Genomic DNA, 24195 nt, shown 5'->3' with positions numbered 1-24195 from the left:
CTACTGACCAAAGCCTGTGTACTACATTTAAGGAAAATCAGGTTAAAGTGACAGAATACACCATTTGTAGCCCGTTCTACTTCTGACCTTTGAGAAGGAACTCCCCAGAAAATTCCACAGCCCAATAACAGCAACCTTATTTTTGTTTGGTGAACAAAAGGTTCCCTGGCAAGAGTTGTCACTACTCCAGCAACAAGCTTTGTCCCTGCACATCAGCTTTTTGAAGAGGTTGGCTTTTCTTCTGGAGAATGAAGCACAAAAGATCAAGTAGAAAACACCACGGCTGGTATTTGATGGAGGAGGATGGGGACTCTGCCACTTGATAATGATTATAGTAAGTCTTAAAAACAAAGAGGAATTGCTGAATCTGTTTGTATTGGCCTTGCCAAGACAAGAAAAAGAGCAATAAAAGGAAAAAGGGGTGAATGAAGGAAACCCAGCCACTTCTGCTTCCAGTGCACACAGCTGCAATTCAGTCTTCCATTTCTCCTGTGAACATATCCACAGAGCAGACAGGTTTTGCTGAAACAATTCTTGGGTCACAAATAGGAAACAATTAGTTCAGCCAATCTCCAAAAAAATACAGAGACCATGCCAAAGAAAATCTTGTTGGAAGTGGTGTTTTCATCCCAGTCAAAGAATTGTTTCCCAAGCCAAGTTCTCCTTTTGTTACTACCCCACCAGTTAACAGACACAGCTACAGCTGTATCAGCACAGATGCCCTGACCCAAAAGGGTTTCTTGAAGAGTGAGTAAGGAAAAGCAGAATTACAGAGTATCAGTGGGTTGAAGAACAAGCAGATGAGAGCAGTGTCTGCAGGTAGGCACAACATCCCCTCAGAATATTGCCTATCTTACTTCCCAGGACTGCTGACTGTTTGAAGGAGTTGATCTCTTCCCTGCTAGTCTGCCTTCCAAGAACAGTGGTCTGCAGGACCAGTTCATAACTGAAGACCTGCCAGTGCACCACAGTCACACCAAAGGGACAGGAATCATCCCACTCCAGAACGAGCAGGAGGCTTCTTTTTGCTTCACCTGAACCACCAACAGTTTTCTTGCTGAAGCAGCAAGTTCAGACACTTCTGCTCCCACAGTTAAAATAAATCTTTCAATGGTCAGATACATGAGATAAAAAAGATGGTTTTGTTTCTCTTGCCACTTGCTGAGCTCCACCATCAACAGAACAAATGGATCAGGGGCTGTCAGTCTGCTAAAACCTCTGACAGGGATGGGAGGTTCATCAACCAATTTTCTAGAAACGGAGTAATACACATTTCTATAGAGTAACACAGTCACTAATACCCTTTAAAATTATGGACACTCTCTATTCCCATAGGAAGATGGTTCTGCCCTGCCCCTATCCTGAAGGGCAAAACCATCCTGCACGTCAGGGCAGCACGGATGGACGAGTATCTCATTGTCAAGAGCTTGGATGGACACAAAGTTCCCTGGTATTTTACTTTGCTGAGGTGACCGATTCTCTACATTTTGATGTAGAGATTTTTGTATATTCAAAACCACTCCACATTGTCAAGATGGAACACTATGTACCTCTTCTTAGAAAAGTAGGCACCAATTTCAGCAGCAGTGGCAATCTTGGAGCAGGTAAATGATGTGATACAGAACTCTGCGTCAGCCCAGCTTCCATACAGCACTATGTTTTTAAAACACATTTCCTCTTCTGTAATTTCTTTTTACTTCCATGTTTTTTTCCTTCTCCCTGCTAGGAGAACATGACTTTCTGGAATCACTGTATTAGGACAAATCATGCGTTTAAAAAACGCCTTTTATTTCTTTTAGACAGGTTTGTAATCAGCAGTGGATCTTAGTGAAGTAATTAAAAATCCACTGCCACAAATCCCATCTTCAGGCACCCACAAGTACATGAGGTGAAACACACCCAAACCTCTTCAGTTCCCCTTCAACCACAGGCTGAAAGTGTGATCCTGAGGGTCCCCTCCAGAGAAGGGATAGTGGGCATAAAGTGGATACACACATGAACTGTAAATCTCAAAGAACATTTCTAATCAGCAACACTTCTATCTGAATTAAGTGTTCACAGCGTGATCACCTCCAGTCATGTATCCAAATACACTTTCATTAAGATTCAAAGAAGTCCTTCCTGCACACAAGAATTGCAGGAATGCTCTAATAATTGTTGAACCAGCTCTGAAAAGCCAGGAATTCTGTCCCAAAACTGAAGGAGAGCTCAAGCAGCAGCTGTCAGATGGCATCAGGAATGAGGCATTCCCCAGTGCAGTCACCACATGAACCCAGGCTTTGTCCAGTGACGACCAGAGCTCCACTGGGAAAGCGGCACAGAACCAGGTCACACTTCTCCACGTGGATGGTGGCTTCTCTGGTTCCACCAGTTACTCTGAACAGGTATGGTCTGAACAGCCTGATCCTATCCAAAAAGGAAGAATCCTTCTGACGCCAGGAATCCCAAGGTTTGCTTTGACCCCAGAGGCTGGAGGCTCACACACGCACAAACCAGGTTGAGATGGGCACCAGTACTACAAGCACAAGTGTTTGCATTTGTGCCCCAAAACCCTGCAATGCTGCCTTTCCTCACCCAAGGAGCTGGAGGAATCAGAATCTGAGTCTGGATCACGGGCAGAAGACTTCAGAGGAAAGGAGAAAAGGCTTCCTGAACTGGATAGGGCCTTGGAAGGTGGTCATGGTCTCTGGAGGGAGAATGACTCAAGTGTCAAGAAATTTTATCAGCCTGTTAATAGCACAGACCTGAACCCTGGCAGTGCTCCAGCAAATGAGGAGGTAGGAGATACTCAGCTCCTGAATACAAAGCCAGCATGATCCTAGAATCCCAGAATCATTTAGGTTGGAAAAGACCTCCAAGATCAAGTCCAACCTGTGACCATCACCACCTTGTCAACCAGACCAGAACGCTGAGTGCCATGTCCAGCCACTCCTTGAACACCTCCAGGAACAGGGACACCACCACCCCCCTGGGCAGCCCACTCCAGTGCCTGACAACCCTTTCCATGAAGAAATTCCTCCTGATCTCAAACCTGAACCTCACCTGGAGCAGCTTGAGGCTACGATCTTAACATGAAGAACATGTTCGGAGCCCAAGATTTATTTCAAAGCTTTGGCACTGACATGGATACAAGCAGAGTTTTCATGTCAAGAGTGAACAGGAATATTTTCATTTTCCAGTTTTCACCTACCACTGTGGAAAGTAACCTCCACTTCTGAGGGTGGTGCTGGGGAGTGACCCTGCAAGCCCATGACAACCACAGAGGTGAGAAGGCTCCCAGGGTCAGGCCATGGAAGGAACCTGAATAGCTGGTCCTGAAGAGCCCCCTCAGTGCACTGGGCTTTTAATTGCTAAAGGAATTTTCTTTTAAAACCAAGCAAAGGTCTCAATACTATGCAGTTGACTCTGCTGGGAAGCAAGGCTGGATCAGCATCTTTCTTAAGGAGTTTTATCCCCTCGACTTTCTGATTTGAAGGACCAGCAAATGCCAAGAAACACACACTGAAGAAGTGTTTCAAAGTAGCAAACAGGGACAAAATAAAGCAATCTTTAGACAGAGTTCAGCTCTCACATACAGGAAATTACCTGAACGAAATATTGAGGGGTTTATACATCCTACATAAATCTTAATATTTTACTGTGGGATAAAACAGACCAAGGAATGATGAACATTAAAAATCCCAAATAGCAAATCCCAAATAGAAAAAGGGATAAGAGGCAAATGAGAAGTTTGTAAGGGAGGGAAAGTCATGCTGACTATGCAGTACTTCAACTCCTGGAACAGAGAAAGAAACAGCAATGGATATTCTCTACCACGTGTATTTGCCTATGGGGGATGGGAGAGTAGAACATGGACAAGAGAGCTGTGGAAAGACTAAATCCTCTTTGTCAGCTTTTGCCAGGCTGGCACTGTATTTATGTATGGTGCAAAAACTAAAATGTTCCACCATTCAAAGCAAACCACAGTCCCAGGATGAACTCCTGCACGAAGGCAGAAAACAGATGCCTTCTCTGCTCCCCAAACAGCGTTGTTCCTCTGGCACCCAACACTATCTGTTGGATTTGTTTCCAGGCTATTAAGATCCTCTCCTTTAAGAGCCCATGGCTGAGCAACATGGACAAAAGCTTTTCCCAGCTGTTCGCCGCTGTAAATCAGGAGGGATTTTCTTGAGGAAGAGAAGGAGTGAACATGCCTGTGAATGAAAAACTTTCAGAGAGGAGGTCAGGGCAGGCACAGGGAAGGTGAGCACAGCTAACAGCAAGCCCACCAGAGATTGGGAGACTGCTGGAGAGAACAGCAAGCAGACACCCAGCATGACTCTGGGGCAACAGCCACAGACCTTTCCCACAGTGAAAGAGAAGAGTGACTGTGCTGCAAGAGAGGAAAAACCACAGAGAGGTTAAGAACGCAGGCCTTCCTCCCTGGAAGGGCACAGGAGTTAAGTAATTTTTCACAAAGCCTTTTATTTCTAGTCTCTAGAATAAAATACCAGCTGTCTATTTTAAGTAGCTTCAGTTCTACTTGTTCTAATTAAACCTGGCCTCCCAGTTTAAGACCTTTCTTCCTCTCTCTCGGAGGTCCATAGCAAGGCACATCCTCACCCTCAGTCACTTTTCCTCTCTTTTGATCAAAATCTGTTACGACAAAAATCCTAAAGGACATAAAAGGAAACAAAGAACTCAGCACAAAGCTCCCAATGTAGTTTAGTAAGAGATGGGGGAAAAAAACCAGGAGAAGATGTGCTGCTCCAATTCTAAGTCAAGAACCAAGGAGAAATGATTTCCTTTGCTTCCAAAAAGTAACATTCTCTCAACTCCATCTGCTGGTCATAGGGATAACTGTGAAACCAAGCTGGTGTCTGGAAGCCAAACTTCACCCATTGTATTCCTAATTCCTGTAGAAATGCTAGATTTACTGGTATGCCCACAAAGGAACCATCCATCACCACCCCTGGAACAGGCAGCACTGCGGGGAGTGCAAAGCTTCAGTGAGCGTGATGGAAAAGTCTAACAGGGTTCCCTCCACTGACAGCTCATTCTGGAGCCTGCACATTCCAAAACCAGGAGCCTGCTGGCTCCTGAACAGGCTGCACACTGTGCTGAGTGCCCAAGAGCAGAGCGTGGCTCCCTTCCCCAGCCCAGGGATTCTGCGTGATCTCACAGCAGCAGAGCACTGCCAGTCCTGCATCGAACCATGTGTGACACTGAATCTCAATAACGTGTCACCAAAACTTCCCACAACATGAGAAGCAACATTTCTCCTTTGGAAACAAGCCTTTCACTCAAGATTTCAAGCTGCCCATCCTGTAAAGAGAACTGATTCTGTAGCAGTCATACAAATTAAGTGCTAATACGCTTTTCGGATCCACCGCTGAAACAAAACAAACAGAAAAATCAATCCATCCTGCTGGCGCTGAAAATTAATACCTTAATGCTGACCTTTTAATCATTTTAATACCATAAGGTTTGTTCTTCTTTTCTAATTAAAGAGATTAATCCAAATGTGCTTCTCAGGGTGTAGTGTAAGGTCATGCTTGGAACACAGGCTGCAACGAACTAACACTTCTGAGACCCACTTTATTGGGAAGGGAAGAGAGTGCTGTTCTCAGGAGAGTGGTAGCCTGAATTTGGATCAAAAAACCCAAATCCACAGCTGCAGCACATTTGTCCTGCCTGCCAGGGTCACGCCTGGCAGTGGTAAAGCTCCTGGTTAGTGTTGTGGACAGGGGTGTCACACAACAATGAGAATAAAGTGGGTTAAGAAACTCACTCGTCTTCCACTTTTGCAGCCCACGTGTAAGGTGTAAGGCTGAAGACTGAAAGGAGCATTTAAAAAATCTCGCTTTTCAGGACTTTGGGGTCTTCAGATAATGGCTGCACCTTTCTATTTCCTCTTTTCTTATTTAAATATTATTTCATGGTAACCACAGTGTTCAATGCCATGTTGCAATCTGGTTTCCTGCCTCAGATATGCCACATATCACCAGTGTTTGCATTCACATGGGCTTGTCACTCACATGGAATAGTACTTTTGGGGCCCTTTTATGATAAGAATAGTATAGAGGGTTGGTTTAGCAAGATATGTGGTTTCAATCATCCCACAAAAGACCCTAGAGGTTTTTATTTTTAAAATATGTAGTTGGTCTTTCACTTGCTGTAGTAGATGGAGTCTGAGCTGATCCTCTATGGGTTCATTTTTGATAGATGTTAACATAACAGTCCTGCCTCCCTCAGGGTACAGGACAGGCCGTGTCTCCAGCAGACCATGCACAAGGCCAAATACATTAAATAAACCATCATCTCCAGGGTCCTGAAACACCCCAGGACACAGAAATGGCAAAGGGATTGTGGCAAGAAAGCATGGCATGATTGCTCCACCACTGCAGCTCTGCTCTGGGGACCTGCCTCTGTCACAAGCTGCTTTTCACAAGTGCCACTCGGGTCACATCTTCGTTGCCCACTGTGAGAGACAGATGTCACTTTGATGTGTGCTCCTATAACTCAGTGAATGCTATGAATGTTATTTTTACCCTTAGATCATGTCTTAACACATGAAATAAGGTTTAGCAACTCAGAACCTACAAACCCCAGGCTCTGAGTCAGCAGATTCTTCCAGTCTTACTGTGTTTAAAACCAGGGCAACACATCTTTATCTCCGAGTGGAGCTGTGAAAATGAACTAATCCTGAATGTTAGGCCTGCTCCAGTGCTGGCTGCCACGGGAAAGACCATTCGGAAAGGACTGGAGTGAAAGAAGTTACAACGTACCCCCAACAATGCCCACGGCCCACACCGAGCAGCAAAACCAGAACTAAATGTTGACTGTGTGCTCCTTCCAAGGGCTCTGTTCATATTGTTCACTGAGTAAAGCAAAGTCCCTGTGGAAGGAACAGCATATGGCCATGGATGTGCTATTACCAAACAATTATACTGCCTTACCCACTGCTGCCAAATAAAGGTTAAATTTTAACAAGTGTGACATTTCCTTTGAAATTCTTGGCTTTACAATAAAAATGCTTGGATGGAAACTTCAGTTTTTACAGTTCCACCCCCGTCAGGACCATCATCCCTCTAAGCCACACGTGAGCCACGAGCTGAGACCTTTTGGCTTGACAGCAGCACTGCCTTTTGGCTGAAATGGCCATTACTCCCCATATATTGGACACATGAAGCTTTTGACACCTGAGAAACAAAGAAAGATGGTTCTGACTGTTCTCTCAGCTGGTGTTTTTGACATTTTAAAGAAACGGCAATTGATAGTACTGGGAAAGTTTCCCTTATTTTCCTCTGTCTCTTGGACAAGATGGGAGAAAGGAAACAGCTTTTTCTTTTATTTCTCTCCCACCACGAAACAAACCTTGATGGCAAATGCCCTTTTTACTCTACCTGTATCTTATACTAATAAGTGCCTGTACTAATAATACTAATAATCTGCCACTGTATCTTATACTAATAAGTGAGTATATTAAAATTTAGGCTTCCCAAAACCTGATATTTAAAATGAGCACAAAATTGGGCTTCAAGATCACCCAGTCCCTGAGATGAATACAGCACTTTGGGGAGACCTGCAGGTTCCTTGCAGGATCAGGATAATAACTCATTTGCTTCACACCTGATCCAAAATTTTTAAAAACAAATTTAGAGCAGTCATGCAGCAAATTGTCTTTTACAAATATCCTGCACGAGTGCAAGTGGTATTTCAAACACGGTTTTAAATAAGAGTCACCAGCTCCCTTCCATAATCATAAGCAGTAAATGACAGATGATATTAAACAACGATCTCACAGTGTGACTACAGAAAAATTAGAAGTGATCCTTTAAAATCAGGAGAAAAGGGGAAGTTTATTACATCCTGTTGCCTCTCATACAGAGCCTATTGGTGACAGGCAGGTAGCAAACTCACTGATGGAAGGACAAGCATTGGTTGTGCCAAAAAATAGGGTTTTTTTGATTTAAATTAAAAAATAGGTAATTTGCATCTTATGGAAGGTTTAACAAGTTTCTATAGTAACTGCTATCATGTATAAGAATATAAAATGCAACATGCTGGGGTTTCCATAGAAACAACACAAGCAGTTTGATTAATACGCAACATCCTGAGACAAATGGGAATATTTGATTTCACTTCATAAAGAAAACTCGAGTAAACAGAACACTACAAACTTGTAAGGTATCCTAATAAGAACTGTTCTCATAGGCTTGTGAGCTGCAAGTTGTGCACAATATGAAGTGAGAAGCATGTGGGGTGTTTACTACAACAGGCTCTAAGGATATGAGGCTCCCTTCAGTTCAGGAAGGTGATGATGCATCCAACACTTTCTAATTGACAAACAGAACTTAAAGAAGACATTTTTATCTGGTTTGAAACTAAATGTACCAGACAAAACAGAAGGATGCAATGCAATTCTTGTAACAGAACACTGTGACTGTTCAGAAAGTTAAACTACAGCATAATAATGTACACGAAGGAACCACGGGGCAACGCTGATGCTTAAACGGGAAGTAATTTGATAATGTTGCAGAATCTGGATCACCCAAGGAGTCAGAAAGCACCATGAAGAAGTAAAAAATGCTGGAAGCAGCAGGTCCAACTCACCATGTTTGGCACACTGGTGACGGGAGTACTCTTGATGTCGGCAGGAAAGGGAGACAGACTATTGGCCATGCCTGGCTTGTTCGGTAACTGAGGATTCACTCCTGTAGCTCCCATCTGCTGCCCTCCAGTTTGACTGAAAGGCTGCCCAAAGGGACTAGTGTTACCTGTCATTCCCATCTGGAAAAGAATGAATGAAATGATTAGAATTGCTGTGATTCCAAAGGGACATTAAAAAAACCTCAAAAAACAAAAACATACATTAAATATCCATCTTTGCATTCACAGAGACCAAATGTTAGTTTAAGTTGCTCAATATTAAATTCTCAATAGTAAATTCACAATTTCACAACTTTAATCAAGTTAAAATATATTTTAAAAAGATGTTTTATGAATATATACAGCTGTGTGGGGCTCAAGTCTTGAAATTCAACTTACAAAACCAAAGGCAAACACTAGATTATCCTTCCCAGTCTGCACTGACAGAAATTACATTTTCCAACACTACAAAAGCTTTTGAAGACCCAACAAACCTCAACTCCTGTGATACTTTGTGCATTCTGTGCACAAAGCATGACTTTGTACATAGTCTAGACGAGAAGGGAGGGGAACACATAGAGGCATCGAGCAAATGGTTATCAGCTTATGTTTTGGTGCTTGAGAAGTGTCTGAGCAAAAGGACATCTATCCAAGGCTGACATCCTTGACAAATGACACCCCAAAACTCCTCGAGATTACCAAGCAGAAACATGACTACCCCTGAATAAACAATCCCTGCTCATCTAAAGAGCCCTTTGGCCTGCAGGAGTCTCCCCAGTGGTGAAATCTCTGTTACTGGAGCTACTTAATATCACATTAGACAAAAGGTCCTGAAGACATTTTAGCAGGAATTTACTTCTTCCAAAGAGGATGACTGAGACTAGGATCCTTCTCACCTCAAAATAAAGAGGAACTTTCAGTCACAGAACCATTCAGGTTAGAAAAGACCTACAGAATCACCAAGTCCAACCTGTGACCAATCACCACCTTGTCAACCAGACCAGTTGTTCCTTGAACACCTCCAAGGGATGGTGACTCCATCACCTCCCTGGGCAGCCCCTTCCAGTGCCTTACAACCCTTTTAGTGAAGAAATTCTTCCCAACATTTGGATATTGGGAAACCTCCCCTGGCACAACTTGAAGCCATTTCCTCTTGTCCTATCCCTTGTCCCCTGGGAGCAGAGCCTGACCCCCACCTGGCTCCACTCTCCTGCCAGGGAGTTGTAGAGAGTGAGAAGGTCCCCCCTGAGCCTCCTTTTCTCCAGGCTGAGCCCCTCCCAGCTCCCTCAGCTGCTCCTCACAGGACATGCTCAACAGATCCCATTTGTTCTTCCCCCTGCCCCGCACTGGGAGGATTTCTAGGTGACTTTACCACCCGTCAGAATGTCCTAAATATAAAACCAACCCTTGAGCCAAGTCTTTATTCCAAATATTAAATTGTATTTTCCTCGTCCCTTGACATCCCCAGCCTTTCCTTACACAACACAGTGGTTTTCCACATCCTGGTCTCTTCTCTTCCCTTCCCAGCAGGGATTCAGGAGGACTATTCCCATAGCTGGAAGAAGGACCGCACACATCAGCTTATCACTGCAACAGCCTCACAATAAGGGATTACTCAGTGGGTGCTTTTCATGCTTACAGGAATCAGACTGAACGAGAGGTGATGAAGCCCCAGTTATGAGCAGTAAATTCCACTGGGGCAGAGTCCAATAAACACAATCTGACTGGGCCTTGTCCCCTTTGGCCATGTACTTTGTACCCTCGGGTTTCAGACAGCTGGCCCAGCTGCCCTCCGAGCAGCTTCACGTGAGGGAACACTCCCTTTCCCTGCATCCTGCACAGTCACTGTTGCCAGATTTGGGCCTTTCTTCACTGTACAAGATGTTCTATCTTCACACATTAAAAAGAATCCCAAAAGCTGTCACTTGGCAATGTAAGAGGTTATCAAGTACGTGTTCCAGAGTAAAGCTGAATAATTCAAATAGAATATAAGACCAAAAAACAGCATCTAAAGTTTAATCCTAAGACTGCTCTTAAAAGACAAGTGGTATTGGCTACTACCACATGGCACAAGTATCAAGAATTTTATTTTCTGTATTTCTGTGTTTGTTTTGTTGACTGCATGCTCAAAGAAATGAGTGTAATTATTATTTATTACACCATGGGTTTTGGCAGCTCTTATCTGAAGAATTAATAGCAAAGCATTTAATAAAATTCCCCACTATTTGAGACAAGGTATGAGAAAGGATCGACTGATAACTACAGCTGTTCATTAATGCTCTGAGGGTCTATCAGATTAAGAGGGAGGAAAATTTCTGAAACTAAAAGGGAGATTCTGAGAAAGATTATGACCAACTACTGAAACCTTTCAGAGGCCAGAAATAGGAATAGTAACTGCTGGGCTGTTATTCAGCTTCCCCGTGTCTAATTCCCAACTACACACTTCATCTCTCTGTGGAAGGATTTGGCCCTTCAAAGTCTTCTTTGATCTGGCTTTGAAGTTTGGTGGAGTTTTTTTTTGAATGGAATAACACATTGACTACTCTGGCAACCACCACCACGCTACAACTTCCTACGAGCCCTTGGAGCACTGTAAGAGCCGTGGTGAGCCCAGACTGGGAGCCAGGAATGCTGCAGATACAGGAACCTGCTTCCATGGCCCTACTCGGGCCAGTGCAAGCAGAGCCCTCCTTGGATCTGGCAGCTCCTGGACGGAGCAGACTCAGGCACCGAGCAGAAGATGGAAAAGGCTCAGTGCAGGCAACAAAGATGCCCAACATGGATGTGCTGAGCTTGGCAGCCTGATGTGGAAAGCTACTGGCAGAATCTTTACAGCTGAATTCTCAAAATGCAGAAGAGACATTTTCTTTAGGCAGTGAGAATGCTGAGCAAATTTAACATCAAATTTAAGTCTTGCTCCAAAAGGAACAGAGAGGTGTTCCTCATCTCATTATCAGGGAAGAGTAACACTTTCATATTAAAGTGTTTAAAAATAGGTTTCTTTGAAAAAAGTATTACAAATATTTTGGTCTCAAAAGACAAAGAACAGAAATATTAATTTTAATTTTGTTAAAACTCTAAACCTCTAGCACACCCCCAAAGCACCAAGGACCTGAAATCCTAACAGGTACCACCACATGGGTGCTTCATTTTATTTTAACATTTCCTTTTCAATAGATCTTGTTATTAAACATATCACAACTCAGTATGACAACAAAGCAATCTTTCAAGTCTTCCAAACTGAGTGCTTAATAGGATAATTTTTCCTACTCTAGGTGGTCATTAAGTCATAAATACTTGTTTGAAATTTTAAGAAGTGTCTTGCTGTTCTTTGAAATCCAGATGGAAGCAGAATAGCTTCCAGTTGAAACTTTGTATTTTGGTAAACCTGCTCTTGGCCACATTGTATTTCAGTGTCCAAAGCTGTGCTTCCCTAAGGAAAGGGAACCTAAGGCTAAAAAGTTATACCAGTCCATAACTTTAATAAAATAGCATAGTTTGATAACATGTTAAAACATTAGACATGCTTTTTAACCTACGCTTCATTTTTGTAAATTAATGCCAACGAAATAAACTGCCAAGGACTTTTTTTTGTTTGAAGTCCATTTACAAAAAATAATCTGAAAAGGTAGAAAGACCTTTTTTATGTGGCAATCTCTGAAGCAAATAGAGAGACCAAAACTCATCACAAGATGAGTTCATTAAAACTGATGGATGCTTGTTTCTGGGGGTTTTAAACTCAGTTTTTCCTGGAGTTAAGATTAACAGGACTGTGATTTCCAGAGACTAGGAGTGCACAATACAATGCAAGACCTACTCTAATGAACTCTTATGTGTTTATAAGAGCTTCCAATCAAGCTGGGATCGATGAGTTTTAGTGGCAGAACAACCTGCTGCCAAACAGCATCAAGATCCACAGTGTTACTGGTGCCCTGAGGGGCAGCTTGGAATGTATTCCAGCAGCAGCCACCTCCAAACACAGCCAGGTAGGGAGTCCAGCAAAGCAAACCTGTCAGCTCCTCCCTGGTGGGAAGGCAGCAAACAGGAGGTGGAAGGAAAGGAAGAATTAGGAAATCACATGCTGAAAGACACCCAGTGAGCGAGGAATTAACTGCAATTCCTGGTTAATTATCAGAACTCTGAGCTCAGTGACTTCTGTGGAACTTTAAACCACAGCTGACTGAAATCTCAAAAGATAACTGGCAAATATAAGCAGAGGATTGAGCCTGTAAGCAGTAAAGATTTTGCCCTGCTTGTTCATTCTGCAAACTGAAACCTGCAGCTCCGAAGCAAAGGACTCACCAGGCTCAAATGCTGCAGCTCCTGCCTCTACCCCCAGCTTTTATCCCGTGTGAAATGAGAGGGCAGGTGGGGGGAAGAAGATACTCAGAGACCTTTGGTTTTTTATTTCTGAAACAGAACTGCCATCCCAAAATAGGGGGAGATTACCAGGTAACTACAAGTCATCAAAGAAGATAAACCGGGAAGAACAGGGAGTTATCAGCCTGGTAAAACGGGTCGTTTTCATGGGGAACTCTGAGCCATCACAAAGACTTGTATTTGGCTTAAAGTTTGTTAAATTCCCTTTCCTGAAAGGAACGAAAGCAAAAAGCAAACCAGGGTGGTTGTTTCTTTTTGCACGTGCAATGAATGGGCTGAGACTTGCCTGCCTGGGCTACTCCAGCTTCCACAGGCAGCCAGTGCATCTCCACTGCAAGAGCTGAAAGCTCCCCTCTGAAAACCTGGGTGCTGTTGCTGTTCACTCCCAATTTGTTCTAAGCTTAAGAATATTCCCTTCTTGCTCCTTCTCCTCTTCCCTCTCAGTTCATCCCCCTGTTGCAGCCACCATTTTTGGCAGCCACGTTCCCTGCGCTCCATCCCTTTTCATCCCCCTCCACCCTCCGCAGCTCACGCTTTCTACTTTTGTCTCTGTGTTACAATTCTGGGCAACCCTTGCTTCTTGCCCAGCTCTTTGTGGTCACAACTCCATGACTTCTATCCATCAGATCAAAAGCAGACTTTTTCCCAAGCAAGGTGTTTTCTAAGCAGCTGTTCCACCAGCTGCAGCCAGGGAGATGCAGAGGTGCATCCCAAGCACAAGTCAAGGTGCCTGAAGAAGGAACATGATTAATGCAGGACATCAGCTTAAAACACATTATTTCTGCTCTGAAACAGTTCTTCTCAGAAATATGATAATGACACTCTCTTTTAATGGAAGAAAAGCATTTAATTTAATAATTCTGGTATCCCAGAAAGAGAAGCAGATTCTGTTCCCTTTTTTATCACTATGGCAACTCTCTAAGATCCCAGAATCTATTACCCAGCGTGGATAGGAAACGGGGTATTGCACTCTACTCTCACAAGACAAGGAATGTACAAACTTCCAAGCTGAAAAGAACCCCCAACACTTAAAACCTTTGTTCAGCTGACTTGGACCACCCAAGCCACCACCCTGCAGCCTGCTCTGAGCAGCAGGTGTTGGAGGCACTTCTCTTGTATTGCTTTTTAGGTCTTTTCAGAGCAGAACAGCAGTTCTGTTTCCTCTAATTCCTGGAGTTTCATAGATATTATAGAGCAAGGCTGTGATCAAATCTGAACCTCATCCAAGGGTACAACTTGGACGTGGTATGACAGAAGTAAGAAGTTCACCAATCCAATTTCCAAGATACCTTAGGAGCAGCCTGAATCTCCACACTTGCTGTTTCTTCTGCTTTTCAATTATTTTTTCCTCCCTTCTTCAGCACCACCGACACACTCCAGTACCTCTTCCTCCAGCCCAGCATCAAGGAGCTACCACCTCTTGTACATCAAGTGTTCAGGCTGCAAATAAATCCTGTCCTTTCCTCCTCTTCTAAGTTTTTATTAACTGTCCCCTCATCTCCACAGCCCATTCTCCCCTTCCAGCAGTCCAGGTTACTCCATTATCACATTCCTCTGGGGTTCCCAGGACATGCAGCGAATACAACAGGCTGCAAACCCCATTACCTGTTACAAGCAAATAATTTCCTACTCACAATCCCTTTTTTAGGTCCCTCTCCAACCAGCTGTCATAAACCACACAACTGCACACAGTTCTGCTCCTTGCTACCCTTTTTCCTTTGGGAAATTCTGCTCTCCTCTGTCACCCCAACCCACCTTTCACTCCAACATTTCCAAATTTAACAAAAAGTCTGACAGGACAGACTGAATTCACTTTCAGCTTTCTTGGGAGAGAGAAAGCACCTGCATTTGCAGGCATGTGCTAAGGAGCAGCACTCACCTCTGCCACACTCCTGCACACACACCAAGCAAACCAATCCTGGGTTTGTATCTTGCACCACCACTGCCTACATAAAGGTAATGCTACAAATTATTATTATTTCTTTAATTAGCTGGTCCGGCCAGATTCGTCCAAAAAATAAAAACAAAACAAAAACTCTCCAAACTAAACGTTGATTTTCATTAAGTTTTGAAGCACTGACTCTGTACAAAAATGGAAGAAGGTTATTCTGGTCAAGTATTTAAAATCAAAATACTACCATTGGATTTGGACTAGCCTCACAGCAGAAAAGATACTGAAAGGTTGATAGGAGAATCAAAGCACTCAAAGCAGCACGGGCTCAGTGGAAAATAAGCCTGGCTGAAGTAATCTGATTATGATCCAATCCTGTAAACTAAAAATAGTTATCGTTAATATTCATTTCAGTATCTGCTGAGTAGAAAACAAGCCTGGAAAGAAAGGAAGGAAGCTAGACAAGCTTGGCTGGACTTGGAGAGCCATGAATCGGCAAAATGCTTGAAGAACAAATCTGAGCTCTCAATATGCCAACAGGAGGGATGAAAACTCGACTGGGTAAGGGGAAAGCAACATCATCATGTGTTTGGAGTGACGTGAATGCTGCTGCAAAACCGACCAACACGCTCTAGGAGTACTTCAAGAGTGAGAGGTAAAAATTACAGGACCCAGAGATGCCTCAAGAACTATTCAAAGGACTAAAAGGCATGGCTAAAGACAGGCTAATTGCAATCTAATAGCCTAATTTATTTAGCTTACTATTTAAGCTTATTAATTTGCTTATCTTATTAAGGCAAGGATTGAAGTGATCCCAAAGTACTGATTTCGGGAATAAAAAGGTGATCTCACAAATATTTCTTATTTAGCAAAGACATATAAACAGGTAAGAGCTGAAGCTCTGTAGCTTCAAAGAAAAAATTAGAAAAAAATGGAAGTGACCAAATACCACTGAAATTGTTAAGGCTATATTAATGTTTTATTTAAATAAGGTTTGCTTAATTCTTTATAAAATGGAACCTCCTATTAGAAAGATTACAAGTTCCCTTCTGCTTGTCTAACGACAACACAGAAAGGTGAGACGAAAAAGTTAACTTGGGAAGCAAAAATATTCTGAGACCTTGACCAAAGTCCATTAATCAAATCCAGGGACAAGTAGCAAAGGCCAGGAAAGCTGAGGTGCAGAACAGAAGCCAAAACCTGAACCAAACTATTGCATCCCCCTGTGCCCCACAGGGCCGTGCCAGTGAGCAAGGCTGAGTGAAGCCTCAGGTGGCTGCTCTTCCAATGCCATGGGATCACAGACACAATGGAACTGCAGCACAGAATTCCACCCATTCACCCAATCCAGCAGCAATTCAGTCACCTCTTCAGGCTGACACTGACTGCAGGATCACAAACCAGTTCTGTTGTCAGGCATCCTCAGGAAACTGTGCTTAAACAACAGTGCTGTGACAATCAGTGCCCCATCTCCCCTCCCTTCCTCAGATCAATTTTTCTCTAATCACTTTGGAAGTCTCTGGTCAGTTTGACCCATTTTTGTTAATGGTCTCACAGATAATTAAGCTCCCAAGATTGCTGAGCAGAGAGATGGACAGGTAGATTATGACACTGTCCTGATTCCAGGCAGTGCTTCCAAGTGAGCACTCGACTCTGGCAATATGATCACCTTTTTCCCTCCCTGCTAACCTGCACCTCAGCTGTGGAAAGACTTCCAAGGCTGTGGACAGATTTGAAAGTCTCGAGCAAACTAGAGAGGAAATGTCCCACATCCTGCCAGTATGGACCAGAGCCTCTGCTACTGGGAGCAAGTGCCCCCCTGCTCCAGAGAGAGGACACACACCACGAGGTAACGTGTGGTGTTACCTGCATGACCATGGAAAGGACATGAGGAAGTGGGATGCAGCACAGATATGTGAGCTGAGAAGAAGAACAACCCCCCCCCAGGAAACTGTTCAAGGATAAATGCTGCTCCAGTTCCCAGTGGGCAGGTCCTAGGACAGAACAGGAGGGATGATGGTACTTCCGAGCCTCTTGAAGGGACCTCTGGTTCATATTTATATGTGAGCAACGAGTTCTGTGACCAGAACTAGAGGGGTCCTGCCTCCAGCTGGGGAGGGGAAAGGGACAATCGGAGCTATCGGACTGTGTGGATCCCATGGCACATCAGACCCACAAGAGCACAAGGCTTTAGCTGATACCAGCACACAGTGTGCCCTGATGCCATCGAGATACGTAGGGGCAGAAGCCATCTCTATTTCTAGGGTGACAGAGGGATCCCACGAGCTGACTGTACTGGAAGCTGAAAGGAGCCTGACTGGGAACGAATGGCAGACCCACCCCACTGTGACTGGCCTAGAGGCCCTGGGCATCCTTGGCACAGCTCACCTCAAGAGAGTATTTCAAGGACACAAAAGGGCATTGCTGGGCTTTTGGGATAGCTGCTGTGGAGACAGAGGGAATTAGACAGCTGAATACCTTGCCTGGCCTCTCAGGGGACCCCTCTGCTGTGGGACTGCTGAGGGATGATGGACAACAAGTACTGATCACTGCCATAACAGTGCAGTGTCAGCAGCAACCACAGCAGCCAGGACTCCGTGACCCCCAGCCAGGAGATGATTCATGAAGTGGAAGCCAGGGAGTGCTCAGCAAGGCTCACTCCCTCTTTAATAGTCCCACATGGCCAGTGTGTGAGCCCAGTGCAGAGTGGAGACTGCCAGGGGACTATCATGGCCTGACCAAAGTCACAGCACCACCGACTCCCAGAGCCCCAGGCCAGGGAGCAGGGGATGGAGTGGGGGGATCACATTCCCTGTCCTGCACCAGCCTCTGGGAAAGGTGAATGGTGCAATGGACTGTTAAAAACCACACTGAAAGTAATGGGTGGTGGGACCTTCAAACACCAGGATCTACATCTAGCAAAGGCCACCTTGTTAGTCAGAACTAGAGGCTCCACCACCCGAGCTGGCCCTGCCCAATCTGAACCTCCAGGTACTATAGAAGGGAATAACCCCCCTCTGGTGCACAGGAGGAATGTGTTAGGAAAGACAGTTTGGATCAGTCCTGCCTCAAGCACAGGCAAACCAACCTGTGGGATTAGTTTGGCTCAAGGACCTGGGTGCACTTGGTGGGTGATGCAGGGGGACAGAGAAACACGTTTTTTTCCTCGAGGGGATTTTGGGTGAGAACAGTCTGTAATGTTGCACTGTATGATATTGGTTGCTGAATGACACTGCCACTGTGTGCCAGAACTGCCATGGACAATGAGGATGGACTGCTCCAGATACACCAGCCCTGAGCTCCTCTTGCACATCACTCCTCCTGCCCTGAGAGACATTTAGGACAGATGGAACCCACAGTCCTGGACTAAATGAACTCAACAGACCTCCTGGAGGGATGGCCACTGACTGTGGAAATGATACCTGTGCTTGTGTATATACAGATATATATTAACATATATTATATATAGTTGGAAGGTGTAGGATCTGGGCATGATAGAGATGGTACAGAACAAGGGGTGGATAATGTCCTGATTCCAGCCAGGACAGGGTTAATTTTTGCAGTAGCTGGGAGGGGGCATGGCCAGGGCAGGGAGGACCAGCACTAAACTGGGGAATACCATTCCTAAACCAGGACAGAAACTCAGATTAACATCTCCAGGAAGAAAAACACAGACCTCTGCCATCACCCACTGCACTGAGCAGCAGACCCAGCACCCAGGGCTCTGCAGGAGCCACCATCATTGCCAGTTCTGTCCTGTCAGCACCTCAGGGATTATCTGAGGACACAGGAGGGAGCTGAAAGCTCGATAGGAAACAGTTCAGAAGACCCCTGAGGAGGGGTGCTGTGAAGAACTGCAGCTTCAGTAGTAGCAGTGAGGACACACAGACAATCTACTGATTATGCTACTCTCTGCCCTGTTTTGGCAATAGAAAAATAAGAAGGTCAGAACCTCTTTTCCCCCATCAAACTGTTCCTACACCTCTGAATCTGACAAGGAGGAACTCAAAAAGTCAGCCTTTTACTGAGTCACCACTACCCCTGTATTATTCTCAGCTTAGTCTATGGTATAAAAGCTAAAAATCAATTTAACTGTAAGCCCCGGATTAATAATTTAAATTATTTCAGAGAACAGAACATGCATGTCATAATTAAAGAAAAGAGAGAGAGCAGAGGCATTTTAGATCTGATCTCTTTTGATAAGAGGCCAGATCTTCACAAACTAATAGCAGTGTTGAAGAGTCACATACGTGAGAGCTTGGCTGTGAGAGCTTGGCTGTTCAACGGTGTAAATTGCTCTAGTAAAACACATCTTCCACTAATCACTGCTTTCTTCTAAATCCCTGGATTTGCAAGGAAGGATGTTCTCCCTGCTTCCTCCAACCCTTCCAGTGTTGAACAAATGAAACAAGCCTGGGTGATATAACATATAAGTGCTGAGGACACACTAACTGCTTCCACCTGTCAAGAGCTGCTATAAACTCTGCTGCTGTTTCCTAAACGCCTCAGCTGGAACTTCAGGGTTACACAGAATCAACACCTTTAGGCTGACAGAGCAGATGTGCACAAACACTCCAATCCAGAGTAACCCCCCGGCTACTCAGCATCATCCAAAATCCCCAGTTATGCCACCAAGATGTCAGGGACATTTTTCTACTCTCTCTCTTTTTCTTCTATAAAATAGAGCAAGCTGGCATGAAATGGGAATTCTGCACTTCCCACTATGACCCACAGATCCAAGCTACAGGACAGGGATGATTCAGAACTTCTGGACATGCCATGTACCCTTTACTTCCCTCTTAATGGGACTCAACAAAACCAGCCACTTAATATCCATTATTAGATTAACCCTTCAAGTCATTTGTCATCGAATTACCACACCTACCTCAAACCAGGGCTTTCAACATGTAACTTGGTTAAAGAGCTCAGCATTTTGTTCCCTCTTTCTCTCTTTCCATCCATTGAAATGCTTTTGCTAACAAGCAGCACGTCACCTTGCTTGGCTTAAAGAATTTTAACTTCCTTCTTTGGCGCTTTCCTCTCTCTCTCTCAAGACAAGGAAATCAGGCAGTCTGGTGTCTGAGGTGCTCAGAAGTTACAACTGAAGTACACAAAGCACTGTGAATGAAAGAGGACCTTAGAAATTCAGACTGACAGATAATTCAGCTGCTCTTCAGGCTGTTAGTGACAGTGAAAGAGGACAGAAAGGCTTATTTCTGCTTTCCAGAGTGGTAACTCAATGAGACAGGGACCTGTGCCATCTGCACCACTTCACTGCCGGGTCCCAGGTGAGTTTAACACGAGTTCCAGAGCTACTACAATCTGGCACCAACCCCCTGGAGTTACCCCCTGCTCCGTGCCTTGTGCTGCTGCCACCACTCCCCCTGGCACTCTGCCCGCCCGCTCGGGACCAAAGAGCAGCTTTCCAGGCGAGGACTTCACTCTTTGGACCCTTCTCTCCCTCTGGAACGAAGCACAGCTCTCCAGCAGGAAGCAAGGTCCACCTCCCCAACCACAGCTCTTGGAGAAGCATAAGAGATGGGTCCATTAGGAATTCAGGCTCGTTTGGGAAGGGGGCAGCCAGGCTTGCTTTACTACGCTGGCATCATCTTGCATCTGTTTACTGACAAAAAAAAGTAAGTCTCTACTAATTACTATTTCATCCTATAGTAACGTGTTCCAAGAGAAAGTCACCACGGCACTTGGAATGTATATGCCAGAGGGACAGATGGAGAGGCAAGGAAAAGATTAATCATTTTATGGCAGAAAGCCAGTGGTGGTACCAAAAAAAAAAAAGAAAAAAAAAGTGAGTTCAGGTTCAGTGCAAGAATGGGGGCAATGCTGGTATCTGAGCTGAGGTGAGAGCTCACCTAAACCAACCTGCAGGTTTGGCAGTTTGACAAAATACTCAGTTAAAAATACTCACTTTTAAAGTCAGGAACAAGAATGTCTTTTAAAAAGTAACATTTCAAGAATCAGTTCTGAGAATTAAATTATGATCTGGCTCCCAGCGTTCAGAGGAAGCCGAGCCTGCGCTCCAAGTCTCCACTCTCCCTCCTCTTTAATCTAATTTCTATAACCAAAGCCCCAACAAATCCATGAAGCAATTATTGTCCTGTTCTTCAGGAGTAAGCTAACTCAGAAGAATACTCAAATGCCCAGGAATAACTAATTTACATCGTCCTTTATTATAAAAGATTAGGTAAAACGAAAAATAAAATTTTAAAAATCCCATTACGAGGAAGACAGGTGTTTTATGACCAGTTGTAATAAGATTTGAAATTCTCTTCCAAGCATTTCACAGAGGTCAAAGACAAATTTAAGTATTTCAAGACCATTAAATAAATGAACCAATGTTTCCCCATAATTACTGAAATACAGAAGACAAAATTTCGTGGGAAAACGCTCTTTACAAATGACTGGATTTTTTATATTTAAACACTGAAATACATCGAGAACAAACTCTTAATACATTTAACTAGAAACCAACCTTTTCCAGGAAAAGAAAATGAAATAATCATGTGCTTGCACTGTATAGATGACTGGAGAAAGAAAACATCTCCAAAATTCCACACAAGCCTGAGTACAAACACAATGGAATATTCTACAACTCCAGCACTCAGCAGCACTGTCGTACTTATGAATAAAGAACAAAGCTCAGAAGATTTACTCTGTAACGAGCGTCACCTCTGCAAATAACAACTTCAAAGCTCTAATGGATAATTAGCCACAATTGATCAATGTATTCCAATTGCTTCAAGAGCTTTATGAGTGCCAAGCAGAACAAGTGGCTTTCTTCAGATAAACAAGAACTATTCTTAGGAATAGAAACTTAACCAGAACCACAAAATCAACTAAAGATGTTTTGAAGGTTTGTTTCATCAAGAAAATCTGGTTTGGACACAAAGAGTAATTCAACAACACTTAAGAGGATTCTGAAAGCCTGAAATTCAGTGAAGATACACCTCGACAGACATTTGATTGTATATTCACAGGTCAAAATCTTTTATGAGTTACTTCTAGAAAATGCCTCAGTGTGGACTAAACCATGTTACAGTCACACAAAAGCAGAATTTTATAAAACAGGTTCTTAATTGAGTATCCCTGTCCTCCCCCAGTTCCTATACCTCATCATCATCAAAAACAAGTTTAGGAATTAGACAAGGGGCAATGGCTTCCCACTGACACAGGGCAGGGTTAGAGATGGAATATTGGGAAGGAATTCTTCCCTGTGAGGGTGGTCAGGCCCTGGCACAGGTTGCCCAGAGAAGCTGTGGCTGCCCCATCCCTGGAAGTGTCCAAGGCCAGGTTGGACGGGGCTTGGAGCAACCTGGGCTACTGGAAGGTGTCCCTGCCTGTGGCAGGGGGTGGAATGAGATGGACTTTAAGGTCCCTTCCAACCCAAACCAGTCTGGAATTCTATAAATGCAGGCTTCTAAATCAACAGGAAATTCAAACCGTGTCCATGCTCCTTCCTTTATTTCCTGATATTGGATATGAGCATTTCAAAAAGTACCCAAAAGGCCCCAAAAGCATTGACAGCTGTGTCTGGCAGCACCTCAGCAATTCAGAAGTGCCTATAGCTGGCTGGAGACAGCCAAGTGAAAGGAGAGCACGTCATGCTCCAAAAATTTAGTATTATAAGGAATAAGCTGTTTTGGTAAGAAAAAGCAGCAGCACTATTTAAGAGATTCTTTCCTCATTTATCTCCCAGAAGCTGGCCAAGGATACATTATCCAGCAGTCCCTGTGATGTGATATTCCACAGGGAGGGGAAAGGCAATCATAGCTCTGCGGAGTGAGAGCAACTGGAAAAGTATCTCAAAAATATAATGAAAAGAGCTATTCTGTGTCATTGCTTTACAATGTATACTCTCCTTGAGAGACGTGAATCCTAAAGGGAAAGCAGGCACTCTGAAGGGAGAGACTGTGCCTCTAAAAGAAGTAACTATTCAATCCAGGAGGAAAATCAAATAAGACAAGAAACAAACTCACACTACAGGTTACATTAAATGCATTAAAAGAAACAAAAATCAATAGTGCTTACTCAAAACAACCACTTAGCACAAATATCACAGCCTGACATTACCAGTAACTATGGAGAAACGTAACTATAAATAATTTATGCCGTTAAAATAATTTTTAAGTATCTTTAAGAGCAAAATATGTTTGTTTTGAAACACCACACTGCTTCAAGAGCTACTGTGACATTTCCAGTCCTTCTATAAAAGGTGCTCTCCTTGAAGATTTAACAATCCCCATGAAACAATCAAGAGGCAATTCCTAACAGGTTTTTAAGCAAGGCAAGACCTGATGGTTGTCTTTAAACACATGATTAAAATAGAGCAGTGCAAACAAACCAGGCCTGTGCACACACTCCTCACTGACAGCAATTGCACACAGGATGATCCAGAAATGTATTTTTTAACCCAAGATGCCCCATATCAGACTAGGGAAGCAACGACAGCTCATTCCAGAGTGAAATCCCATTTTTGACCCATGGTGTTCCAACACTTGTCCATTTCCAGCATAGGAAGATCCTCCCACCCTAAAGGCAGTTATTTAATTAAGTCAGTTTGCCAAAAGTTTCAAAGGGCCCTTGTTTTGTGTTTGTTTCCGAAAATCCCCTTCAAAGAGCAGCCATGCAGCCAGGACAGCAAAATGCTGCTGGCACTTTGAGAACTCAAAACCCCTCCACCACCAAACCCAGCAGCATCTCAGACTGCTAAATAATCTATTTACTACTATCTTTTAGAAATATATTTCATAGTTTTTTTTGGCAAAGATGTCCCTATATTTAAGGTGCTGTATTTTCATTATGATTCATTCTAAAAATGTTTGTTTCCCAAACCTAAAGCAGATTTGGACATACAGATACCAAAGAACAAAAGCGTCACTCTGGGGCTTGGGCATCTTCAGAATTCGTAAGCACAGACATTTTCAGGTGTTACTTACACAGTTTTTGTAGCACCAGCAGTTCAACAATCATCTCAAGTTCTCATTCATTTAAATCTCAGTTCTGCAAAGTATTTCTGGCCTTAGAATTAAAGCCACTGCATGGGTGACATTTAAACAGCTAAAACACAAGCAATAAGCTTAGTGTGCCACTTCCCTTCACAGCCACAGTAATTTCTGGGGTAAATAAAAATACTCTTCACTGTAGTAGCAGAAGAAGGAGGATGAGGAGGAGAAATGAGCACAGCTACAGCAAACTGTCTACTGATGTCACACACAACCAGACTTCAGCCTCCAAAAAAAAAACCAACAGGTATTTCCTCCAAACATTCGCAAGAA

The 24195-nt window shown here is 43.7% G+C and overlaps 1 protein-coding gene across 5 annotated transcripts in view; it reads right to left on the bottom strand.

Annotated features, from left to right (window-relative positions):
• The window catches only part of LOC114003655 (CREB binding protein), a 95057-nt gene that overhangs the window by 48597 nt on the left and 22265 nt on the right, over positions 1-24195 (bottom strand). For all 5 annotated transcript variants that reach the window (XM_039389552.1, XM_027750864.2, XM_039389550.1 and 2 more), the window contains one exon: positions 8596-8772. In XM_039389552.1, coding sequence (XP_039245486.1) covers positions 8596-8772 — 177 coding nt within the window. The remainder of the gene's footprint in view (positions 1-8595; positions 8773-24195) is intronic.

The sequence above is a fragment of the Pipra filicauda genome, unplaced genomic scaffold (genome assembly GCF_003945595.2).
Source record: "Pipra filicauda isolate LSUMZ 115617 unplaced genomic scaffold, ASM394559v2 scaffold73_size2923735_pilon, whole genome shotgun sequence".
Classification (NCBI taxonomy): Eukaryota; Metazoa; Chordata; class Aves; order Passeriformes; family Pipridae; genus Pipra; species Pipra filicauda.
The sequence above is the reverse complement of the archived record's forward strand: the minus strand, read 5'-3'. Positions and strand labels throughout refer to the sequence as shown.